Raw genomic sequence first — 21,526 nt, 5'->3', positions numbered from 1 at the left:
GCTGTTCTCCGCACTTTTTTTTTTTTCCCCTTCTTCCAACGTCTCTTGCGTACGAGCAATAATTATTAACTCGTTCCGAAGAACGCCGCGGCTCTGAACGCCGACAGCTTTGCTGGTCGGCGTTTTCGACTGAGTAGAATAAAGTTTCCCCAGCCACGAAGCATGCACGAACGATGAAAAATACATCGCCAGCTCGGGCCGTTCTTATTCGTGCTGGCTAGGAGAATAGAAGAGGATGCCTTTCGAAATGAGCGGCATACCAGACGAAGAAAGCTTTCTCTTCGTATGCGCTCGCTGCAACGTCTGACATTTTCTCAACGAACTGGTATACCCTGCTGGGATGGCACCAGACGGTCACACTGCAGTGCGTTTTTAGAGCGTCGAGCTGTTTGCGTCACTCGACTTCGCGGAATCTCCTGCGGGCAGGCCTCTTGGCAAGCGACGCAAGGAAGAAAAGGGTAGATTGCAATGAATTTTTCTTTTTTTTTGTGTGTGCATCTGTGTTGAGTATGTTCTGCTTGCGTTGCACCGAGGGCTTTGAGTGTTCGTTCAGGCGCGGTTCCGTATTGTGAATTATTCGAAGAAACAGAGCCCAGCACTGGTATGAAGCATTGTGGCCCGATTAAAAACGAAACAGACGTCAACGGCTGAGTCATGCCGAACAGTCGTGAAATCAGTGCATTGTTTTTTTTTAATGCTAGATGGCGCCAAAATTGTAGCAAAAAAAAAAAAAAAAGATTCTCAGCATTTATTACCAGAAATAAGAACAAGGGGAAACATTAAACGTATTTATACCTAGGTCTGTCTTATACGTGATACTGACAATGGCCAATCAAGAGCTGAAACTTCTATTCGCAAAGTTCATGGGGCACTATGGTGATATTTTGAACTTACATTTTGGAGAACTTTTGCATGATTTCCGTCATTAGAATGACCTAGCTGCAGCAAAAACGGTCAAGCAAAGCTCGTGCTCCCGAGGAGCGCCCACAATCACTTGCCATGGGGCTTTTGGGGTGTGTCGAGTTGAGGATTCTTTGAACGAGTATTGCGGCCTGTATGCAAGCTAAAAATTGTCCAACCGTGCAAGATGCTGGAGCGTGCATGATTCCTAAACTTGTGAAAATAGTGTGACCGCTTTTATTATTGAACTTTTATCTGATTATAGATACGTGCACGCTGCTCACGTGCCTCAGGCTGCCTTTGTTGCCTTTAAAGGTGACGCGACAGGGCTAATGGTTCCTCGTTCGCATACACGCATTTTCTAATCACTAATCCCTCAATCTGTGTCTCTGTTATCTCACATATACTCCTTAGCATGCAGTCGTAGCTAGCTACCACATCGTGGGGTAGATCACCCGCCATACATCACCCGGCTTAACAAAATCCATACGAAGGAAGCAAGCAGTCACTGACACCAAGAAAGCATTTTTTTTATCAATTTAAAAGAATGACATATCTGTGGAGATAGTTGATTAGAAAGTAGAAGAAACAACCGATTGCCACCGGTGGTATACCATCCCACGACCTACCGATGTCGGAGGTCCTCCCACCATACAGACATCATAAACCTTGCGTTTGGTGCATGATGCCCTTAGCTGCTTATGTGCCATACAATACAACACTACTCTTTCAGACACTCGTGCTTGGAGATGTGGGCAGGTCACATGGATTCCTGTTCGATATAAGTTCGCGCTGCCATCTGACGAACTTTAGTCGAAATCAGGCAAAGGATTCAACTTACACTACTGTGCAGTCGCCGTGCGTTTTTTCAGAGCAAGCACAACAATGATATTGCTCATAGTGCTCGAATGTGTGTTAGGGCGGTCCATTGCGTTAACTATTGAGAAAGGTCCGCCCGTGGTTTAACGCCTGGAAGCGTTTTCACTATGTGCACCTCCTAACGCGACGGGTTTGACAAGTCTGTCTTCGCGTAAGATATTTCGGTTAGCATTGCCTATTTTAATTCCAAACAATTTCCAAACAAGTGAGTCAATACTTTACAAAGGCGAAGAAGAGCACCCACTGTCGGAAAAAGAATCAAGGAGGCCGAGTCTTTTCTTGACCGTATCACTGCGAAGTCAAACTGACGCCGCCTTGGCTGAATCTTCTCAGTGTACTTTTGAGTGGAGGTTAGCTTAGCTCGAAGTACATGCGCTTGAGGCATCACCTAAGGGAGACCTCGAAAAATGCCATTCGTCGGGCACTTTTGTCAGACGAAGGGACTAATATATGCGACGAGGTGCATCATGAATAGAGTCGTGACTATGCCAGCATCATCGTTTTACTGGCCAGTCGAAACAAGCAAGAATAGCCACACTGCTGTGTATGTTTCTACCGAAATGCGCAACTGAGTGAAACGCTCAAAAGCGATAGAGTAGTGGTGTTACTAGCGCACGACGACAGCAACATACAAGCAGTCTGTGGTACTGTTGTAATTGTCGCATATCCCATGCTTTCAATATGCGGCTCATGAATGATCTGGTAAAGATAAAATTATTAGTGATGTTTATGCTTTTTAGCAAATAAATCCACGCTGTTCTTGCCAGTTGCCTAAGTTTTCATTAAAAAAAAATGGTGTTTATTTTGCACAGCTATAGCCACGATGGACAAGCGGCGAAGTCGAGGGGAAGATTACCTCTGCACGTTTAGGGAAGATGTGAGAGAAGGGTAGAATGAGATAAAGGGGCAGACGGTGTGGGAAGCTGCTGGGGGATTGGGAGGTTATGAGTACAGCGGAGTAATGCGCAAGCGGAAAGTGACAGCGACGGGATGTAATCGGAGAGTGGCTTGCGCACAAAGGGAAAGTTACGGCGAAGGCGGAGGAGCGCACAGCCTATAGGTTGGTTTCACGGCAGAGAATGCAAGGCTATATGGCTAAATAAAACCTGTAACAGTTTTCTATGGTCGATGGACCAAGTCGCTAAGAGTACTTTACTAATTTCATGTCAACCTTTACATTTTAAGTTTGTATATCTTTTCTTGGAACGAGAAAATGCTTAGTACCGTTGTCATCAGGGATTACGGGAAAACATCATACCTTTTGGAAGCGCTGAGGCAGACATACACGAGAGATGTGGACGGGACAAACGCTACTTGCAACTGTGTGTATTAATGAACGCCTCAGGGAGCATGAACGGTCCTTGGGATCAGGCAATGGTTCGAACCTGTCAATCCACTGTAAAAAAGTGCTCAGGCTGCTCCACTGCACTGCACAAAACTACTATCGTGGGACGAGGCAGAAAACAGCTCGAAAGATATGTTGGAAGCCTCGCTTATTCACGGCTTGAGTGAAAAGTGTGTCAGCGATACGCCAGTGAAATTGCTGCAGGAAAAATAACTGTTTATGTGCAAAGTATGTTAGCGGTTCGGACACGTTCCTCATTGTTTAGCGGCACGGCACGCACACGTGGCATCTACCCCTTGATTAGATGATGGTTGTTTTATCTTTGATGACTACGTTGCGTTAATCGATGCTGTTGCGTCTGCGCAGCAAGACTGGTCTCAGGACAGGAAGGTTCCAATTAACACAGTTGCAAGTAGCGTTTGTCCCGTCCACTTCTCTCGTGTATGTCTGCCTCAGCGCTTCCAAAAGTTATGAAGCTATACCAACCAGCCCAGCAAATAACCTTGTTAAATTACGGAAAAGCTTCAACCCACCATCCATGTGCTTTAACTTGATAAGATGCTATGTGCTTACCCTCAATTGTCTAATGTAGACAGCGTGAAGCGTCTACTCGAGATGGGGCGCGATGTTGTGCTCCCTGCTGGACAATTTCAACCTTCTGGGCAGACGTCATGGATGGGATGGACATCATGGAAAGGTCGGAGAAGTCAGCAACAGCTGCTAAATGATATGATCCGGATGTCCTGACAGCGGCCTACAAATGAGTCGCGCCAGCGAAAATATATATCTTTTCGCGCTCAAACCTTGCGCGGATACTTACTTTATCGAATGCTTCGTTCGACGGAACGGTTTGCTTCCTTTGTACGGAAGGAATGGTAATCTGATGCTTCGTACGTGCGAGGCCGTGGTCAGGCGCCCCGAGGCGTTTTCGCGCATCCCAATTACGCTTCTCATCGCAGCCCGCCACTGCCCATATCAGATTATGGCTCTGCTGACCGCTAGCTAGGCCCGAGCAGCCGCGAAGGTCGAGGTGGATAAAACAGTATGCCAAACACTGTTCTTTCCGAGCTCGAAGGGAATTTGTGCTCCGGGCAAGCTTTACAAAGCGACAAATGATTATGCTAGACCCCGCTATTAGCGCTATTTATAAGGTCGCCGTAGTTATCTGCGTGAACTAAGGGTGGAAATGAATGTGCCAGACAGGAAACCCAATTGTAAACACTTGGCAGGCGGATGTTGTAAAAAGAGTGGAAGCACGTTAATAAATTGAAATTCGATTTTTTTTTTCTCTTTCTTTGAGCCAAAAGAGGGACAGTGCTGGCTGCACAGCGTGTGCCACATACGGCGACACATATTGCACTAGTCATGTAACTTGTTTTTCCGGCTTCTCCACTGGCGCAGTTCGAAACGAAAGGCGGGATGAATTCAGTCTGCATCGATAAGTCCACCTGTGCGGTATAGAATTTTCCGGCGTGCATCGGAGGCCGCATGTACTCCAGAATCAAGCAATGAGGTGGCCAGCACGACTCCGTTGACGCAGTCCGCGTTCGGCTAGCGTCCGTTTCTGTCTTGGCGAAAGGAAAGAGTAAACAAACAAAAACGTTCTCGTACGTAAGCGAAACGTCGCAGTGGAAAACTTTCTGCGTAACTGGAAGGGCAGACATGTAATCGCGAAAGGCCGGCAAAACGTTTTGCCTAGGCACTCTTTATCAGACCTTAGACCTTTTTCGGAATCGCTCGCGCAGAAATTGCTTCGCAGTAAATTTGCATCGTTCACCTGAGTGCAGCTCCATTTATTGCAGCATCAATTCTTATAGCGCTCAGTTCTTTGTCTTCGCAACCAACTGCTTCGTAAGTAAGATGTAATCGTGCAGCAGAAGAACGACCATTGAACGACTTATGGACGCTTGCATGCTTACTTATTTACCAAATTAAACATTCGGCGCAATACTACCCTGCACTGTCGTTAATGTATCTTCATTTTGCCTTGGTTTCTTGAAAAAATAATTTAGGATCTATCCTTCGTTACTTCTCTTTTGCTGCTGTTTTGAATATAAATTTGTATCGCTTCTTGAATTGGACGATGATAGTAATGGCCGTTTTCTTCGGTAAACTTTGCGGTTTCTACTTCTAATGTACTAGCTATAACGAACCTAATCTACTAGCTATAACGAACGTTATCGTTTCGACGTGATCTGTCCCGAGTAACCTGTAATAGCGCTGCATGTGAAGGAGCGTTTTTATTTTGCTTATGTTTTCGAGAACCGAAGTTGTTGAGTAGGGGACCGATCGTTAGTTCGGACGGACCTATCAGAGCGAACAAGCGCAGTTGTAATTTTAGCGACAGCACGTCAATAGTGCTGCGTCTAACTGTACCAGGGATGGCTATATGACAAGACGAAGTAAAACGTTTACCATTTTAGCACGACACTGACTTCTCACACATATTTAACGCATGTAAGAGTACGGCAATATTAATTGCGGCAAAAAAAGAAAAAGAAAAGAAAACGCGGGACAAAATAAAATCGGGAAAATGTCAGTATGGTGTATATGCAACCAAGATATCGCAATATCTGAGTCAGCATTAGCACATTCAGTGTCATCTGAGTGGCCCTCCACCGTCGTGTGGCAAGCGCTGCTATCGCCGTGATTGGCGAGCGGTCAGCACCGTCGAGGCGTCCGACAAAAGCCGACTACGTGCAGACGCATCGGCGCTTCTTTCGGGGGAAGCTAGACGGCGTGAGTTATGCAGATTTGCCGAACTGGCCTCGGCTACGTTTGTCTGCAGCCGACAGGAACAGGCTGGCGGGCACGCCATCGAACGAGAGAAAGCAAGATTAATGAAGGGGGAGGGGCGTGCAGATTTCCCGCTCGCCCCCTCCCGCTAACGCTTTCCTCATTTCGCACGGCGGCCACGGCCAAGGTCTGTGGTTTTTCATCCCGCGTACACAACCTCGTCGAAATTACGATCCGTCGTCCCGGATGGAATGGCTCTCAATTCATCCGCTCCTTAGGTTTGGTGAGTCACGGAAAGCGTTATTCACAATTGCTGCGCTAGCGCCGAGATCTGAGATTTCTTTGGACGGGTTCACTGCTCTTCTATAGTTTAAATTGGCGCTTCTGCTAAAGGGACGCCGCAAACACTATTCCTTCGTCCACCATAGGCTAATCCAGTTTCGAGTTCTAGCCCGAGTGCCGGACACATAGAAAGGCAGCATGTTTACTGTTGCGGTTCAGGCGGTAACCGGCGTTGTAGAAAATTCAGCGGTGTTGTCCCCCATAAAAAAAAAAAAAAAAAAAAAAAAGCTTTAGACAGCAGTATACATTTTCCTCTGAGGTGTATGCATGGGATAGTGTTCCGGATTTGCGTGTTATCTAAAGTGTCGCTATCTCGCTGACCTCGAATCATATAATTGGTGGAAATGCCGGATCCAAAGTTCTGGCGTTTGCATGAATCAGATGACTCGCGGTCAGGAAGATAGCGACACTTTCTATAACGACGCAAATTCGGAATACGGACCATAATTTGCCAGCACGCGTTATTTGTTTTCAGGCGCTTAGTTGTTCTACAGTGCTGGATGTTAATGGGACGAATGACGGTTTCGCGTCGTCAGGAGCTGTGCGCTTTTACAACGTCAGATCGCTTGGTTCGGGAGGCTTGGAGCGTTGGTCTGGAACGTGCGCCGCCACCAGCTCGCTTGCTACTCGGGCAGAGATGGGTAACTTGTATTACAGTCTTGGCGAATGTCGCCGCGTATGCGTGCGCTCTCGACAACGGGAAGATAAAGCGTTGCACACCCGAGAAGCTGAACGATTACGTCAGCGGCTAGAGGATTCGGGAATGCAAGCTCGCAATACCCAGAAGACGCGCCCGCGAAGACAGACTCCAAAACTGGAGATATGGCCGAACCACGGTGTGGTGCCACTCGTGTTTGGGGGTTAGTTTGAAGGCAGCGCATACGGCTTTGCGTGTTGGCTGAGCGACACTCTAAGATTCTGCGCATTTTAGAGGTAGCTGTACGCTTAATCAACTCGTAAATCAATGACATAATAGGGGCAGGGTTAAACGACCAGCTGGGGCCCGAATACGCAGCATTCTATTTTTCTATTATATCGAATATGCATCAGATCTAGCGTGCCGGAATCTTGGAAGAACGCTAGCAATCTACTACGCAAGAAGGGGGACGTCAAGGGCTTGAAGGAGATAATAAGCTTAATGTCAACTGCTGAAAGGCATTGCCAGAGGTAATTTCAAATAGAAATAGGGCAACCTTAGACTTTAATCAACCAAATACCAGACAGTCTTTTGTAAAAGCTACTCAACACAAAACCATTCACACTACCAGTCAAGTAATGCAAGAGAAATGCGGAGAAAGCATGACTCGGTCAAAATCTCAGCAGTATGCTGGCATTACGGAATCAGGGTGTATAGGCGCCATATATAAAAGTACTGGGATGCATCTATAACGGCTGCGCAACTACCGCCCTATTTAAATACAGCAATAAAATTCCCACAAGGTAGGGCGTCAGCCATGCAACGATCTCTCCAATGCTATTCACCACCCGTTTACAGGAGGTATTCAGAGACCTGGATGAGGACAGTTGGAAAGAAGGGTTAAAATAGCTTAATAATCGGCTTCTCGCTTATGACGCCGCCTTCCTAAGGAACTAAGGGGACGAACTGCAAACCATAGTCGGGGACTCGGGCAGGCAAATCGGAACAGCGAGTCTAAAAATTAATATGCGGAAAACTAAAGCAATGTCCAACAGAAATTACGGTAACGAGGCGCTGGAGGTGGCAATTAAAGGGATGCATCTACTTTGGAAAGATAGTGACCGCAGATTCGGGCCACGAAAGTGAATTAACTTTAATAACAGGGTAGGCGAATTTGCTATCTACGCGCCACCATGAATGAGTTTGCATTATTGCTCAAAAGCGAAGTATATGAAAGCTGCACTTTGCCGGTACATGTCTATGGACCAAAGATTGGGAGACTAGCCGAAATGGCTCAGCTTAAATTGGCGACTACGAAGCGAGCTATGGAAAGGAAAACAATAGGTGCAACGTTCCAAGGCAGTAAAGGAGCAGAGTAGGTCAGGGAGCAAACGACAGTTAATACATCCTAATCGAAATCGGAAAGAAATGGGTATGCAGTGCGACGAGAAGATAAACGATGGTTGATAATCGATGACAAGACAACCGAGGGAAGGAAAGCGTAACGGGGAATTGCGAAAAGTTTGCTGGGCGTTATTAGGAAGTCTGCGGGGAGAAGATGTGCACAGCTATTACACAGGCTCGGGTAAGTGGAGGGTTATGGGTTACGGCCTTTGCCCTGCAGTGGGTGTAGTCAGGTTGCTGCTGCTGCTGCTGCTGCTATGAAATCAGATCATAGCTTAGCGATATGCTGTGGAGAGGAAAATTAGTTGTTAATAGTGGGGTGTAACGTCCGAAAGAGACACACGGGCTTAGAGAGGGCAGCCCTAGTGGAGGACTCCAGAATAAATTAGACTGCCTAGGTTCTTCAGCGTACATTGAACTTTCATAGCACACGGACGCATTTTGTATTTGCGATGTCAACAGCCGGACATCACAGCCACTGAGCCACCGCAACGTGCATGTTGTTAGCATTCGATATTACTGAGTCTCTGTATACGGTTGCCTGCGTAATCTGACGGTAGGGTAGACGTAATGTGACAGGCGGATAGTTGAAATCTGACCGTCTTTTTAGTACATACAAATTGTACATTGACCCAAATGTGAGTTGTGCTCGTATACAGTGCAGTACAGGAGTCTAACCGCTTAATATCACATGCAATGTCCCACAAAGGCGTGATTGAACGTATATGCTTAGCAAGAACGAGCTCATATGAGTCACCTAGGCTGCGACATCGCAATTCTATATTTTCTTCCATTTTTATTTTAGGCATTCGTCACTGCATCAAGCGCCTAGTACCCACTAACGCCGGAATGTAGCTGGAAGTAAACAAGACGGAGGATAGCCGACCGAAGTTAATTGTTATATTATGCTAACTGTGCTCTGTTCAAGCCGAAAACAAAAGAGCAACGATTTCAGAAACCTACGGTCACCTTCAAGGGCCCGAAAGGTCGGTGGTACCCTTTTGACACTAGTTGGGTTGGTAAATTTACCGACATCACTGTGACACAGAAATGGTCTGACATTACGAAAGTTTGCCTGGTATGGAGAGCTGTCTAATTTTGGTTCTATTTCGCATCCTTCCTCGTTACCGTTGCTTTATTGTGGTTGTCGCCCTCGTATCATTCCCATATCATGCCTCGTCGCGTCGTCCTGAAGTCTGTACGAAGTGGCGCGCGAAGCAATCGCGACCGTCTATGATGTAAATACTGATTCCAGCAATAAAGAGACTTAGTGTCAGGCATATACTATAGCCGTATATCGGGCAGTCCACGGAACCAACCGCGCATGGGCACAGGCAGGGGAGCCTTCCTGCTTGAATCCTGGCCCGTCGGGGCAGAGTATTGGGTGCTGCAGTGTGTTGCCGCCCTCAATGAGGCTCTGAGGAGCCTTTTCCCAACTTAAATGGTCCTTGCATATGTAAGAGACCACCGACGACACGAACGACGGTGCCTTCTTGATTTAGTTGTCTCACCAGGGATATCAAAGTTAAGGCGACAAGCCAATGACTTACCTACCGGGCCAGGCGGGAGTTACAGGAAGCTAATAAACAAGAGCGCTATAGCTGCGTTCTCACGTCTATACAGAGGCCCACGTGCCAACATGGCATTCCCAAGAGGTGCTTGTCGGCAGGAAAGTGTTTCGTTGAATGCGAGCGTGTGCCGGCTCGTGCAGAGCTGTCGAAAAACAGTTGCGCGTTTACCCACTGTCTTTTGCCGTTGAATGCGTGAGCGGATCGCCCTCGGCTTTAAGATGCAAACACTGTCATCTTTCATCGGCGCTAGCCGGTGCGGCACAATGGGCCGAGGAAGGGGGGAAGTGCGGGCTTCGAAATAAAACGATGCTCGCGCTTCTATGTCAAAATCCGCGAGTAGCACAATAGAGAAAGGCAGCAGCAGCTGCGTTCTCCGGCGCTAGCGGTGGCTAGGATGCGAGCCCTTCTATAGCCCGGCTGCCTGCCCCACTGCGCTCGGTGTTTGCGGATAGACCCGGCCGAACTGCTTCTCCGCGCCTCGTCGGTGTCCGCCGGCCCTTCCCGCCGCCTTCCGCCGACATGCGCTGCGGAGATGCGTCCGACCGAGCGCGGAAAGTACGTCCATGTCTCCTCCTCCTTTTTTTTTTTCTTTCACTGACATCACTAGAAAAAAAAAAATTCTCTGTACTACGCGATCGTTCGCTGAGGCCTGATTCTCTCCAGAAATGTGAAATTGCCTGCCTACCGGGCGATATATAGCTAGTACGCTGTCGTCTCCGAGATCGATGGGTTTACGGTGGCCCTCTGGGTTTCCTTCATATGGTTGCGATATGTACTGCATCCATCGCACGAACGGTCGCTCGCACTCGTTTCTCTTGATACGCAGCTTCCAGCAATTCGGCCCGGATCGTGCGATATACACGCGGACGCATCCTCTACGGATCAGGAAAGCAAAGGTGACCACGCTCGCTTCGATGGGGCTGGGCGCGTGCTCCTTAATGAAGTCTAAGCGATGAACGCATTCTGCAGCCTTTTATGTGCGGGCCATAATTCTGTGGTCGCAGCTGCTCCTTTAGTTTACCCACGGAAGAGTAGCGTGCTTTTTTATAGCGTGTTATTATTGCTCACCTTCGCGGCTTCTTCGCAATAATAAAGATTCGGGGGGAGAGAGATACACTAGTACTGGCGGAACTCTGCCTGCATCCAACAGTTGTTGATGAATATGCAGCAGTACAACCGCCAGCGCGCACACGTCGGCGACAAGTCGCCGCGTTGGGGCCTGCGCTGAGTCAGCGCCGGCCGCGTCGGGCGTCGATCGCGTCGATCGTCATGACCAGCGAGAGGCCGTAATTCGTCCCAACTCTTCGCTGAGAACTGCAGGAGCTTGAAAGTTTCGGTGGATGTCATTCTTTCTGATTGCGCGTACCGAATATTGATCGCAATGTCGATCTGAAATACGGTTTCTGCAGCGCGCGCTTGTCGAATCATATTTTCCGCGGGGCAGTGCGTCGCGCATAACTGTGCTCTTAGTTTTCAAATCGTAGCGTTATTATTCATGCGCATATTGCATCATCAAAACACGTCTATAATCCAGTAAATGAGATTAAATGTTAAAAAAGGTTGCGATAGAAACGTTAACAATTACTGGCAAAGTTTACGACTCCAGTACCTTATGGCATTCATCTTGGATTTCGAAAAATAACAGCTTTATCACGATGTCCATGCACTTTTTAATACGCCGCTGCGTTTTCAAAAAATGTGGTGGGGATTTTAAATCAGCTTTGCCAACGGCGATAATGTAAGGAAAATGTTTTTGTTGCGTCGAATGCACCGAAATTGGCGAAGTATAAGGGTACGTAAATATCCGAAAGCTAGCCGTTGCAGTTTTATACTTACGAAAGCAAAATTTCGCTTTCCCCAAATAAGGGATGAGAAGTCTTTCCTGTGGACCACTGTCTGGCGGTGGCTGAAATTTACCAGGGCACTAATCTAGCTTCTCTCGTCTACATGAACTTTAAGGCGCGGTAGTGACTATGTGGTTCGAGTCAATCTGGGGAACCGTCCGCTACGCCCCTACCCTAATTATTTCAAAGCTCAAGGCCTAGCAATTCGTTCTCCATAGGCTTTGTAGCTTGGCATGTCGCCGCAGAAAGTAAAAAAAAAAATATATATATATATATATATATATATATATATATATATATATATATATATATATATATATATATATATATATATATATATATATATATATATATATATATTATAAAGAAATTACATTTTTTATGACTTCCAAATGTGTTCACGTGTCTTATGCTTGCTTTACGAGTGCGACGCGTATCAATCATTCCTCGACGGGCGTGTGCGTTGGAAGCAGTGTGTTGCGTTGAGATCCGTCATAATGACAGCAAGTAAACGAATCGAGCTCCAGCACTGCTGTGCTTCACGACCGGCTGTGTTCACGCGGCTGCCGGCGTGCAACACGGAAATGGATGGGTTTGTTCTGGTCGCCACGTGATGGCAGGTGTCTGTCAGTAAAAAGCGCAGAGCCACGCGGATATTTTTCGTGCATAAATAGCACTGCTTTTCTGCTTTTTGCTGCTTTGAATTTCTGCTTTTGTCCGTGGTATGATAGCGATTTTTAATAGTTGCACTTATCCTAAATTAGGCGATACCAAGCCTCCTAAACATGAATCATTACTTTTCTTTGTAGCCGTATGGTTGCACTTAGAGGGATGCTGATGATCACTTATTAAAGATACCCTCCACCTCGGGGAATTCCTCTAAAACGTTTGGACAAACGGCGTTCCGTCTAGAAGTTGGTTGATGAATTTGCTGCCGCCCTGCCATCTGATCTGCTTGCCGTCCTCGTTAGCACAGTTGGCTGGGCGACAGCTCCAGATAGGTGGTCCCGGGTTCGTACGTGCAAGGATGAATGGTTTTCCTTTGTAGCCGTATAGCTGCGTTTGGGTGGATGCTTTGTAATTGGGAGTGTACGCAACCTTGCAAGTAGCAGCCTTCATTTTCAAGTACTTGCTGGCCTATTTGATGAGAATGTTTTGAAAGAATACCCTTATAAAAACGGAAGGAATATAATACGCACATATGCGCTGGCTAGCAACTGCAATGCATTCACTTGCTAGTCAGCGCTTATGAGTCTACTCTTCTCCCGTCCGGTTTATTCGCGCCGTGGTCTTCCAAAAAAAAGGACTTTAGGGAATATTGTGAAAAACCATCACAGACACGACGCTGTTAGTGCGATCGTCCCTCCGGAAGAATGCGGAAGCCTTCGCTATTGAGTCATTATTAATGCGCAAGCATTAGCATGCTTTGTTGGCGCCGGAAGTATGAACAAAATGTGTCACCGGAAGTTCGTCCCCTTTACGCCAAGCGACGTCATCAGTCAATATGACCGGGTGAGAGTTGTAAGTCATGGTATAAAGAAGTGCCGTATCATCGAGTCATGAGCCATTAGCCATGTTAGATGAATGTGTCGAGTCGTGTAATTCACGAGTCACGCGAGACATGAGTCATGAAACAAAAAGTGCCGAGTCATGCTATGTGGGTGAGTGGATGCAGAAAGGCGTCGACTAGGAGCCACCAACGTACGTCGCGCCAACGCCAATGCTTTCGCATTCTCCCAGTGCAGTTCCTGCAGCGATCGAAATTTTCGGCACCCATGTCGATACTACCGCGACATGACAGTAAACAAAAGCTTAGCGTTTTAGGCTTGTTTGCACACAGCAGCAGTAAATTGCCTCTGAGCTTTCCTCTTTCGAGCATCACATTTTTTATGGTAAATCGCGTTTAGTGGAATTCCGGTTCGATTGGAACGTCTGTACCTGTCTATGAACTATATGAATATTTTGTAGTGAAATAGAATATTTAGGTGATAATTATAGTTCAGTATAGAACACGAAAAATTTTAGGGAAGTGCGCACCGAGGCCACTTTCTTCGCGTGGCCGGCAGGCAAGGCGAAAATGTGTAGGCGAATTCATGGGTTTGACAGCTCAGATATGGGCTGCCTTGAAATAGGCGTTACCGGATCGTCTCTGTGGAGCCTAAAGCACGCCGTTCGAGATTCCGTTTGTCAAGCTGTTTGCAGCACTGCGAAAGGTAAAGTCGACATAGGGCAATCAGGATGACGCAAACTGCCTGATTGTGCTCCCGCCACATTCTTATACTGACGTCGAGAGGTGCGTGTAGGGACGAGATCATGTAGTGCACACGCTGTCCAGACTGGCCCATGCAGCCCTTAATTTCATAGTGACGCAAACAGCCCAAGAAACGGAGTATAAGTAAATGCGAAACAAAAATAAAAGGAACGTGATCAAGAAGAGCAAAGCTATAGAAGGGCAAAACATGCCAGCGAACCTAAGTAGCGGTTATAGCTTAGCCGTTTAAACCTGGAATAGACAGCCGCGCCGACAACTCTAGTTTCGTCATTTACGTTCCGGTTACTTGTTGGAACATCAGCAGGAGCTTATAAAGTTTGGCTTCAAAAGAATGGAACAATATTCCACATAGGTGTATCTTCAAAACCGTGCCGCATTAGTCTGGAGATTATGGAGTGGATGCGCGTTCCGTGAAAGTTTCCCGGAGGGGCTGAGCCTCGACCAGGCACACAAGGTATACTAATGAATACAATGTATTTCCATCCTCCACTCGCACCATTTTCCGGCGCATGTTTCGAAAAGCGCATGTTCTCTTATTGCCGTTGCCATTTACAGATCACCACCAACAGCAGCAGCGGCTGCCTGACTACTACTGTCGAACAGAGGCCCTCCCCGTGTCTCTCCGATTAACCAGGCCGTTTGCAAACTGCAGCCACATTATACCTGTAAACTTCCCAATCTCATCCGCCCACCTTAATCTTCGTCTTCCCCTGCTACGCTTGTCTCCCATGGAATACGTTCCATTACCCTCGGCGACATTCGGGCTCTGTTATATTGCCTTCACATTACATGCCCTACCCATGTACATTTCTTCGTGTTGAGCTAGCTGGTTTATCTGTGTTTATTTTTAATTATGTCTACCAATCCCATGAAAGCGTTTTCGTCCACAACTTGCTGCCTTCACTTTATAGCCTTCCTTGTTCAGGAAAAGTTCAAGAATTTCGTTTCCTGCAATTGTTCTTTTCTTCGCAGTTTATGTTTTTGATATGCATCGAGCAAGCTTTTCTGATATTGAGAACATTTTCTTCCTCAGGGAACCAGTGATTTATTGCTTCATCTGCCGAAAACCAGTCGCTGCGTCGATATGTGGATGGGGTTGAAATAATATTTTCACACGACGTAAGCAACGCCAGCAGGGGCGTGCCTACTCGAAATCTAAAAGCATGCAGGAGCTCGGTAGCATTAGAAAATAGTATTCATCACTTTTATTGCTAGAACATTGTTACTATGTACCTGTCAAACTTGCATGCGTTACTCCCTGCCTTCAAGGCATACAGGGCGCTGTTTATACCTCACAGCCACTGGCTTGAATGACGAAGTGTGCCTGTGCTCCACGTCCATTTTCTCTTCCCCTCTTTAATCCCCTTATCCCTTTTCCCAGTATAGAGTAGCCAACCTGATCCCTTTCAGGTTTACATCCCTGCCTTACCTACTCCCTATTTATTTATGCGTTACTCCCACGAACCGGATCTGTAACATTTCTTCTTGTGACATGCCCCGCAGGGGGCATCTGTTAAAGCAGATGTTTGCGTGTACTGTGCGACACCACGGACCCCGAGCACCCACGCTTAGCCGTGCGTGGCATCGCCGTGTCTGGGGAAAAGGGGATCCTGGTGGTTGAGCCGATGCCGAGTGTTTGGACCTTTAAGGCCCCTCGGCGGAGGCAACACACCACTTTGGCCCACGCTTCCCATAGACGGCACCTCCGGGCTGACCCACCCGGGGGGAACCGGCAGTCGCCTTTTCCTATCCTCCCCTCCATCTTTCACTTTCCTATCTTCTATCCTACAGCTCTCCTGTCTTCTTCTCTCTTCTTGGATTCTTCCTTCTTCCGGGCGGCTAGGGTTAACCGTGTGTGGTGTAACTACCCTGGGTTACCCATATTAGGTTATAGTTACTGTGTACAGCTGGCGAGGGTAGGACTTATTTATTTAACTCCTGCCCCGTCCCCTTGTTGGGCTCGATGATGGGTGGCTGGCACTGTAACCGAACAGCATACTTACTTTATGGCTTCTTCAAGACAAAATGATCGCCAAACAAAGAAAAGGCGGACCGAAGTAACCTCTCAATTCTTTAATGAAAAACTAGAAATATTCCCCAAGTTCCACGTTATCCACAGTGAAAAACCAGAAAAGCCAGCCCGCATGGTGTCTCCCTTCATCGTGTCCAAGTCTCTCACACAAGCCCTGGGTCCAGGATACAAAGTATCCAAGCTGGGCAGTGGGGACCTCCTGCTTGAAGTCAAAGACAAAACTCAATATGACAACATTCCAAAGCTTGAGTCGTTTGGGGACATCCCAATTGTAGTGTCTATGCACACATCATTGAATACTGTCCGTGGCGTGATATCTGAGAGCGATTTCTTGAACCTCACAGAAGAAGAAATGCTTGAGGGGCTTAAAGAACAGCATGTAACCAATGTCCACCGAATAAAAATAAGAAAAGATGACAAAGAAATACCGACTAAGCACCTTGTCCTAACTTTTGCCACCTCCACACTTCCCGAATCTATTGAAGTAGGATATATCAAAGTGACTGTGCGACATTATATCCCCAACCCCAGACGCTGTTTCAATTGTCAACGCTTCGGTCATGGCTCGCAGAGCTGCCGTGGCCGTCCAAAATGTGCAAGATGTGCTGGAAATGACCACACCTCTGAAAACTGTGCAGCTGTGCCACGTTGCGCCAACTGCGATGGGGAGCACCCTGCCTACTCGAGATCATGCCAAACTTGGAAAAATGAAAAGGAAATCATAGCCATAAAAACAATAGAAAACATCAGCTTCAAAGAAGCGCGCGAAAAACTGAAAAAGAAAAACCCATTCGTTTTTACAGCGAAGGCAGACTACTCCAAGGTGGCGCGTGGGGGCGACATGCCACGCTTGAATCTGGCTCCTGTCCAGGCAATGCCTCAGACAGGACCACCCCCGCCCCAGGCAGGGACAGCGAAAGCTTCCTTGCCATCTGCAAAACAGGGCCTACCGGTCTCACAACCGCCAGCCCAAAAGGCTTCCCTTCAGAAGAAGCCTGAAACACAAGCACCCGCAGCTGACCAGCGGACGTCCAGCGCCTCCGAGGAAGCGATGGACACTAGTCTTAGTTCGCCGCCGCTTCAGCGCCGGCACAACTCCCTTGAAAAGAAAAAAAGGGACAAACCCCGAATAACGGGCCCTGATAGACCCGAAACCTAAATTTTTAACTCTCAACAAAATCCACCTAATATGGCGTTCCTCATTCACTGGAACTGTCGAGGTCTAATTAACAACTATAGTGATGTAAAAGATCTCTTAAACACGTTCTCTCCATTCGTAATCTGTTTACAAGAAACAAACCTAGGACCTGAATATAAAAACATCCTAAAAAATTATAAAGTCTTTCGGTGTGACCGGGAGCAGTCTGGTAGATTATCAGGAGGTGTCGCTATTGTTATCCAGAGTGGTGTTGCAACCAGACAAATCAAGCTCAAAACTAAATACGAAGCCGTAGCTGTTACCACTTTGCTTTTTAAAACGATAACGATATGCTGCTTATATCTTCAACCTCATTCACCAGTAAACCTCCATGACTTAGAGGAGCTTTTAGACCAGCTGCCAGAGCCTTATCTGGTAGTTGGTGATTTTAATGCCCATTTATCTTTTTGGGGCAGTGAATTAACAGATACTAGAGGCCGCATATTAGAAGATTTTATATTATGTAACAACATATGTTTGCTGAACACCGGAAAGCAAACATACTGCTCACCAAGGTCTGGAAAAATGAGCTGTTTAGATCTATCCCTCTGCTCGCCATCGATTTTTATTTATTTTAAATGGGACGTGATAAACAACCCGTATGGAAGTGATCATCTACCTGTTGTTATTGAGCTTTTATCTTCTCCATCAATCATCCCTTCTAAACCACGTCGCTGGAAGCTCCACCTAGCCGACTGGTCATTGTTCAAATCAGAAGCCAATTTAGAAAACATTTTTTCAGACAGCCTCAGTGTAGATGAATTAAATGAGCTTTTCACGACCCGTATCCTTGCTGCTGCTCACCTTGCTATCCCCCAGTCCTCGGGCAAAATACAACCAAATCATAAACTGTGGTACACACAGGAATGTAAGGAAGCAAAAAAACAACAAAATAAAGCCTGGGGTGTCTTTCGCAGGTACCCAACGCACGAGAACCTATTGAACTTTAAGAAAGCAAGAGCAAAAGCAAGATATATTCGTCGCAGCGCAGAGAAAACATCTTGGAAAAACTATGTTTCATCTATAAACAGTTCCATCACATCCAAAAAGGTATGGGAACAAGTTCGCAAACTAGATGGTACCTACTCCCCCTACACAGTCCCTCTCCTAACCCCTCCAGGTGTGCAAACTAGCTTGCAGGAGCAGGCAGATGTACTCGGTGAGCATTTCTGCAGAGTGTCTAGCTCTAACCACTACACAGAATCATTCTTAAGATATAAAATCACAGCTGAAAAACAGAAACTCCCAACTAGCGGTGGCAGCAACGAACTGATTAACAGTTTAATCACAGTACAAGAAATTCATAGAGTTCTATCTACTGGCAAAAAGACTGCCCCAGGCCCCGACGAGATACATTATGAAATGTTGTCCCACCTCTCTGAGCCATCTGTAGAAGCCCTTCTAAAGTTTTTCAACAAGATATGGGTAGTAGGACAGATACCGGAGGCGTGGAAAAAAGCTCTTGTTGTACCATTTTTGAAGCATGGCAAACCACCAACTTCGGCCAGCAGTTATAGGCCAATATCATTAACTAGCTGTCTGGCAAAATCATTTGAGAGTATTCTTAATATTAGATTAATGTTTATCCTAGAATCCCAAGAGCTTCTCGATATTCATCAGTGTGGTTTTAAGAAGGCATGTTGTACAACTGACCATCTTGTCCGTCTGGAAAATACCGTCAGAGAAGCATTCATACACAGACAGCACTGTCTAGCGGTCTTCTTCGATCTTGAAAAGGCATACGACACAACATGGAGGTTCGGAATATTGCGTGACCTTGCAGACTTGGGCATCCGTGGGAGAATGCTAAACATCTTGCGTGATTTCCTCTCTAACCGCTCATTTAATGTTCGTCTAGGCACAACTATGTCAAAAACATTTATCCAAGAGAATGGCGTACCACAGGGATGTATTTTAAGTACTACATTGTTTGTTGTAAAAATGAATAGTATAAGTAAAGCAATCCCAGAGTCTGTTATGTATTCACTCTACGTTGATGATTTGCAAATTGCCTGTACATCATCCAACATATCATCCTGTGAGAGGTAAATACAGATAACATTGAATAAGTTAGCTACATGGGCAGACAGGAATGGGTTTAAATTCTCCCCTCAAAAAACAGTAGCTGTTCTTTTTTCACTGAAGAGAGGCCTACAGACAGATCCAACTTTATACCTAAATGAAGCTGAACTGCCAGTAAAAAATAAACACAAATTTTTAGGTATAACTTTTGATAAAAAATTTACATTCCTGCCTCACATAACTAACCTTAAGAAGAAAGCTTCTAAGTCCCTCAACATACTCAAAGTTCTCTCAAAGAAGCACTGGGGATCCGATCGAACATGCCTTTTACACATTTACCGCTCTCTTGTACGCTCCAGTTTAGATTACGGTTGTATTGTGTATGGCTCCGCGAGGTCATCATATCTAAAGCGATTAGACCCAATACATAACCTCGGCTTACGTCTTTCTAGTGGTGCATACAGAACATCCCCCATTAAAAGCATCTATGTAGAAACAAATGAACCACCCCTTGCCGACAGGAGGAGCATGCTTACATGTGAATACATACTCAGGATAAGATCTTTACCAAAACATCTCTGTTTCCCCTTAGTTACAAAGTGCCCTTCCAGAACACTGTTCATAAACAAACCCCATGCTATCAGGCCTTTACTACTCCGCTTTGAAGAAATATGCAAAGATTTAGGAATACTGGATGCACTTCCAACTGTAGCCCAGAGACAGTATCCATTTCCGCCCTGGTACAGCCTTCCCTCTACATGTGACCTCACACTGACAGCCTTCCGAAAAAATCAAACAGCACACGAACACATATTACAGGAATACCTAGCACTACGAGAGAAGTATATGAACTTCACAGAATTTTTCACAGATGGATCAAAAACAGCTAATTATGTTGGATGTGCTGTCGTGCAAGGCAACAGAGAAAAAGTTGTAAGGCTACCTAACAGTGCCTCAATATTTACTGCAGAATGTTACGCTGTCTATGTAGGTGTAAATAAAATTATGCAACAGAACTGTGAAAAGAGCATAATCTATACCGATTCTTTAAGTGTGCTTACGGCATTACATTCCAAAAATGCAGTTGAGCCTATAGTAGGGAACATCATTCACGGCATAGAAAAAATCACAACGCAAGGCCAAACCATAATCTTTTGCTGGGTTCCTAGCCATGTTGGGATAGATGGTAACGAAGTAGCCGACTCATGTGCTGCACAAGCTCGAACTAAGAAAATAAAGAAAATACCAATTCCCTACAAGGATTGTATTAAGTTAGTAAAAAGAAGCCTGATAGATAAATGGCAGAAAAAAATGGAATAACGAAGAGCAAAATAAACTACACACAGTAAAACCCATAGTAGGAGAATGGAAATCATGTACACAGAACAAACGCTTCAGTGAGGTGATTTTGTGCCGTCTTCGAATCGGACATACACACTTGACACACAATTTCTTACTGAGAAAAGAGCAAAAACCATTATGCAAAGAATGTGGAGGTGAGCTCACCGTGAACCACATTTTGATCTCGTGCACAGAACTTGAACAGTTAAGGAAAAAATATTTTACTCCATTCTATAATGAACGCATCCCATTCCACCCCTGTTTACTATTAGGAGACAACCCGCTTGTTGAAATTTCATCTGTTTTTAGTTTTCTTAAAGAGTTAGGGATCCTAAATCAGCTGTAATTTTCTAAACTTTTCATTTTCACTCATAAAGAAGCTCAGCAACCTAGTGTTTGGCGCATGATGGCCATAGTAGCCTATGTGCCAAAAAACCCAACCCAACCCATCTTCTTGTGACATGAGCCATAATAGCCAGAAAATTGCTCTCATTGCAATGCAAATAACGCCGCCGATGGTAATTTTGGTCATCCTGACCACTGCTCCGTTTTCAATATATTTCCGCATATATTTGTTCCATATATTTACGATATATTTACTCCAGTAAGGGATGTATTTAATTTTCTACAAGATCAAGTACGTGTATGTGCTGCCTGCGGGAAGTTTGGTTATTGAACTGCAAATCCGAAAAAGGGAACACGAATGTGTTTCCAATTTTATTTCGTTCCGCGTCGCATATCAGGATATTGTTGCGTCCGAAGTCCTTTGAATTTGAATACAGATACACAAAATGATGAGAATACCCACAAAGTATTAATTCGCCAAGAAAATGCAGATATTACAGAGGTTCCCGCGTATTTATCCTTTATTTTCTTTGTGATCACATAAGTCAACATGCGCTACAGAAGAGCGCAGCATGACACTTACATACTGCCCAAACCGAATGTTTGCGTACCGATGTGTACTCTCTCTTTCTTTATATATATATATATATATATATAT

At 45.8% G+C, this 21,526-nt stretch overlaps 1 protein-coding gene across 5 annotated transcripts in view; it reads left to right on the top strand.

The window, feature by feature from the left end:
- Nucleotides 1-21,526, top strand: part of LOC146206089 (transmembrane protein 163a-like) — an 82,782-nt gene that overhangs the window by 11,597 nt on the left and 49,659 nt on the right. Inside the window, exons 1-2 of one of the 5 annotated variants that reach the window (XM_084590736.1) lie at nucleotides 6,008-6,143; nucleotides 9,049-9,229. The exons of 1 other annotated variant lie outside the window; for it this stretch is intronic. Coding sequence is in view for 1 of the 4 variants with exons in the window: in XM_084590733.1 (XP_084446859.1) it covers nucleotides 10,347-10,369 (23 nt within the window). In the remaining 3 variants the exon portion in view is untranslated. Of the gene's footprint in view, nucleotides 1-6,000; nucleotides 6,144-9,048; nucleotides 9,230-10,240; nucleotides 10,370-21,526 lie in introns of those variants that run through there. 3 more of the 5 variants (XM_084590735.1, XM_084590738.1, XM_084590733.1) reach the window with 3 other exon arrangements.

This window comes from Amblyomma maculatum, chromosome 1 (genome assembly GCF_055883805.1).
Source record: "Amblyomma maculatum isolate TAMU_Amacu chromosome 1, ASM5588380v1, whole genome shotgun sequence".
In the NCBI taxonomy this organism is placed as follows: domain Eukaryota; kingdom Metazoa; phylum Arthropoda; class Arachnida; order Ixodida; family Ixodidae; genus Amblyomma; species Amblyomma maculatum.
This window is presented reverse-complemented; position numbering and strand designations above follow the sequence as displayed.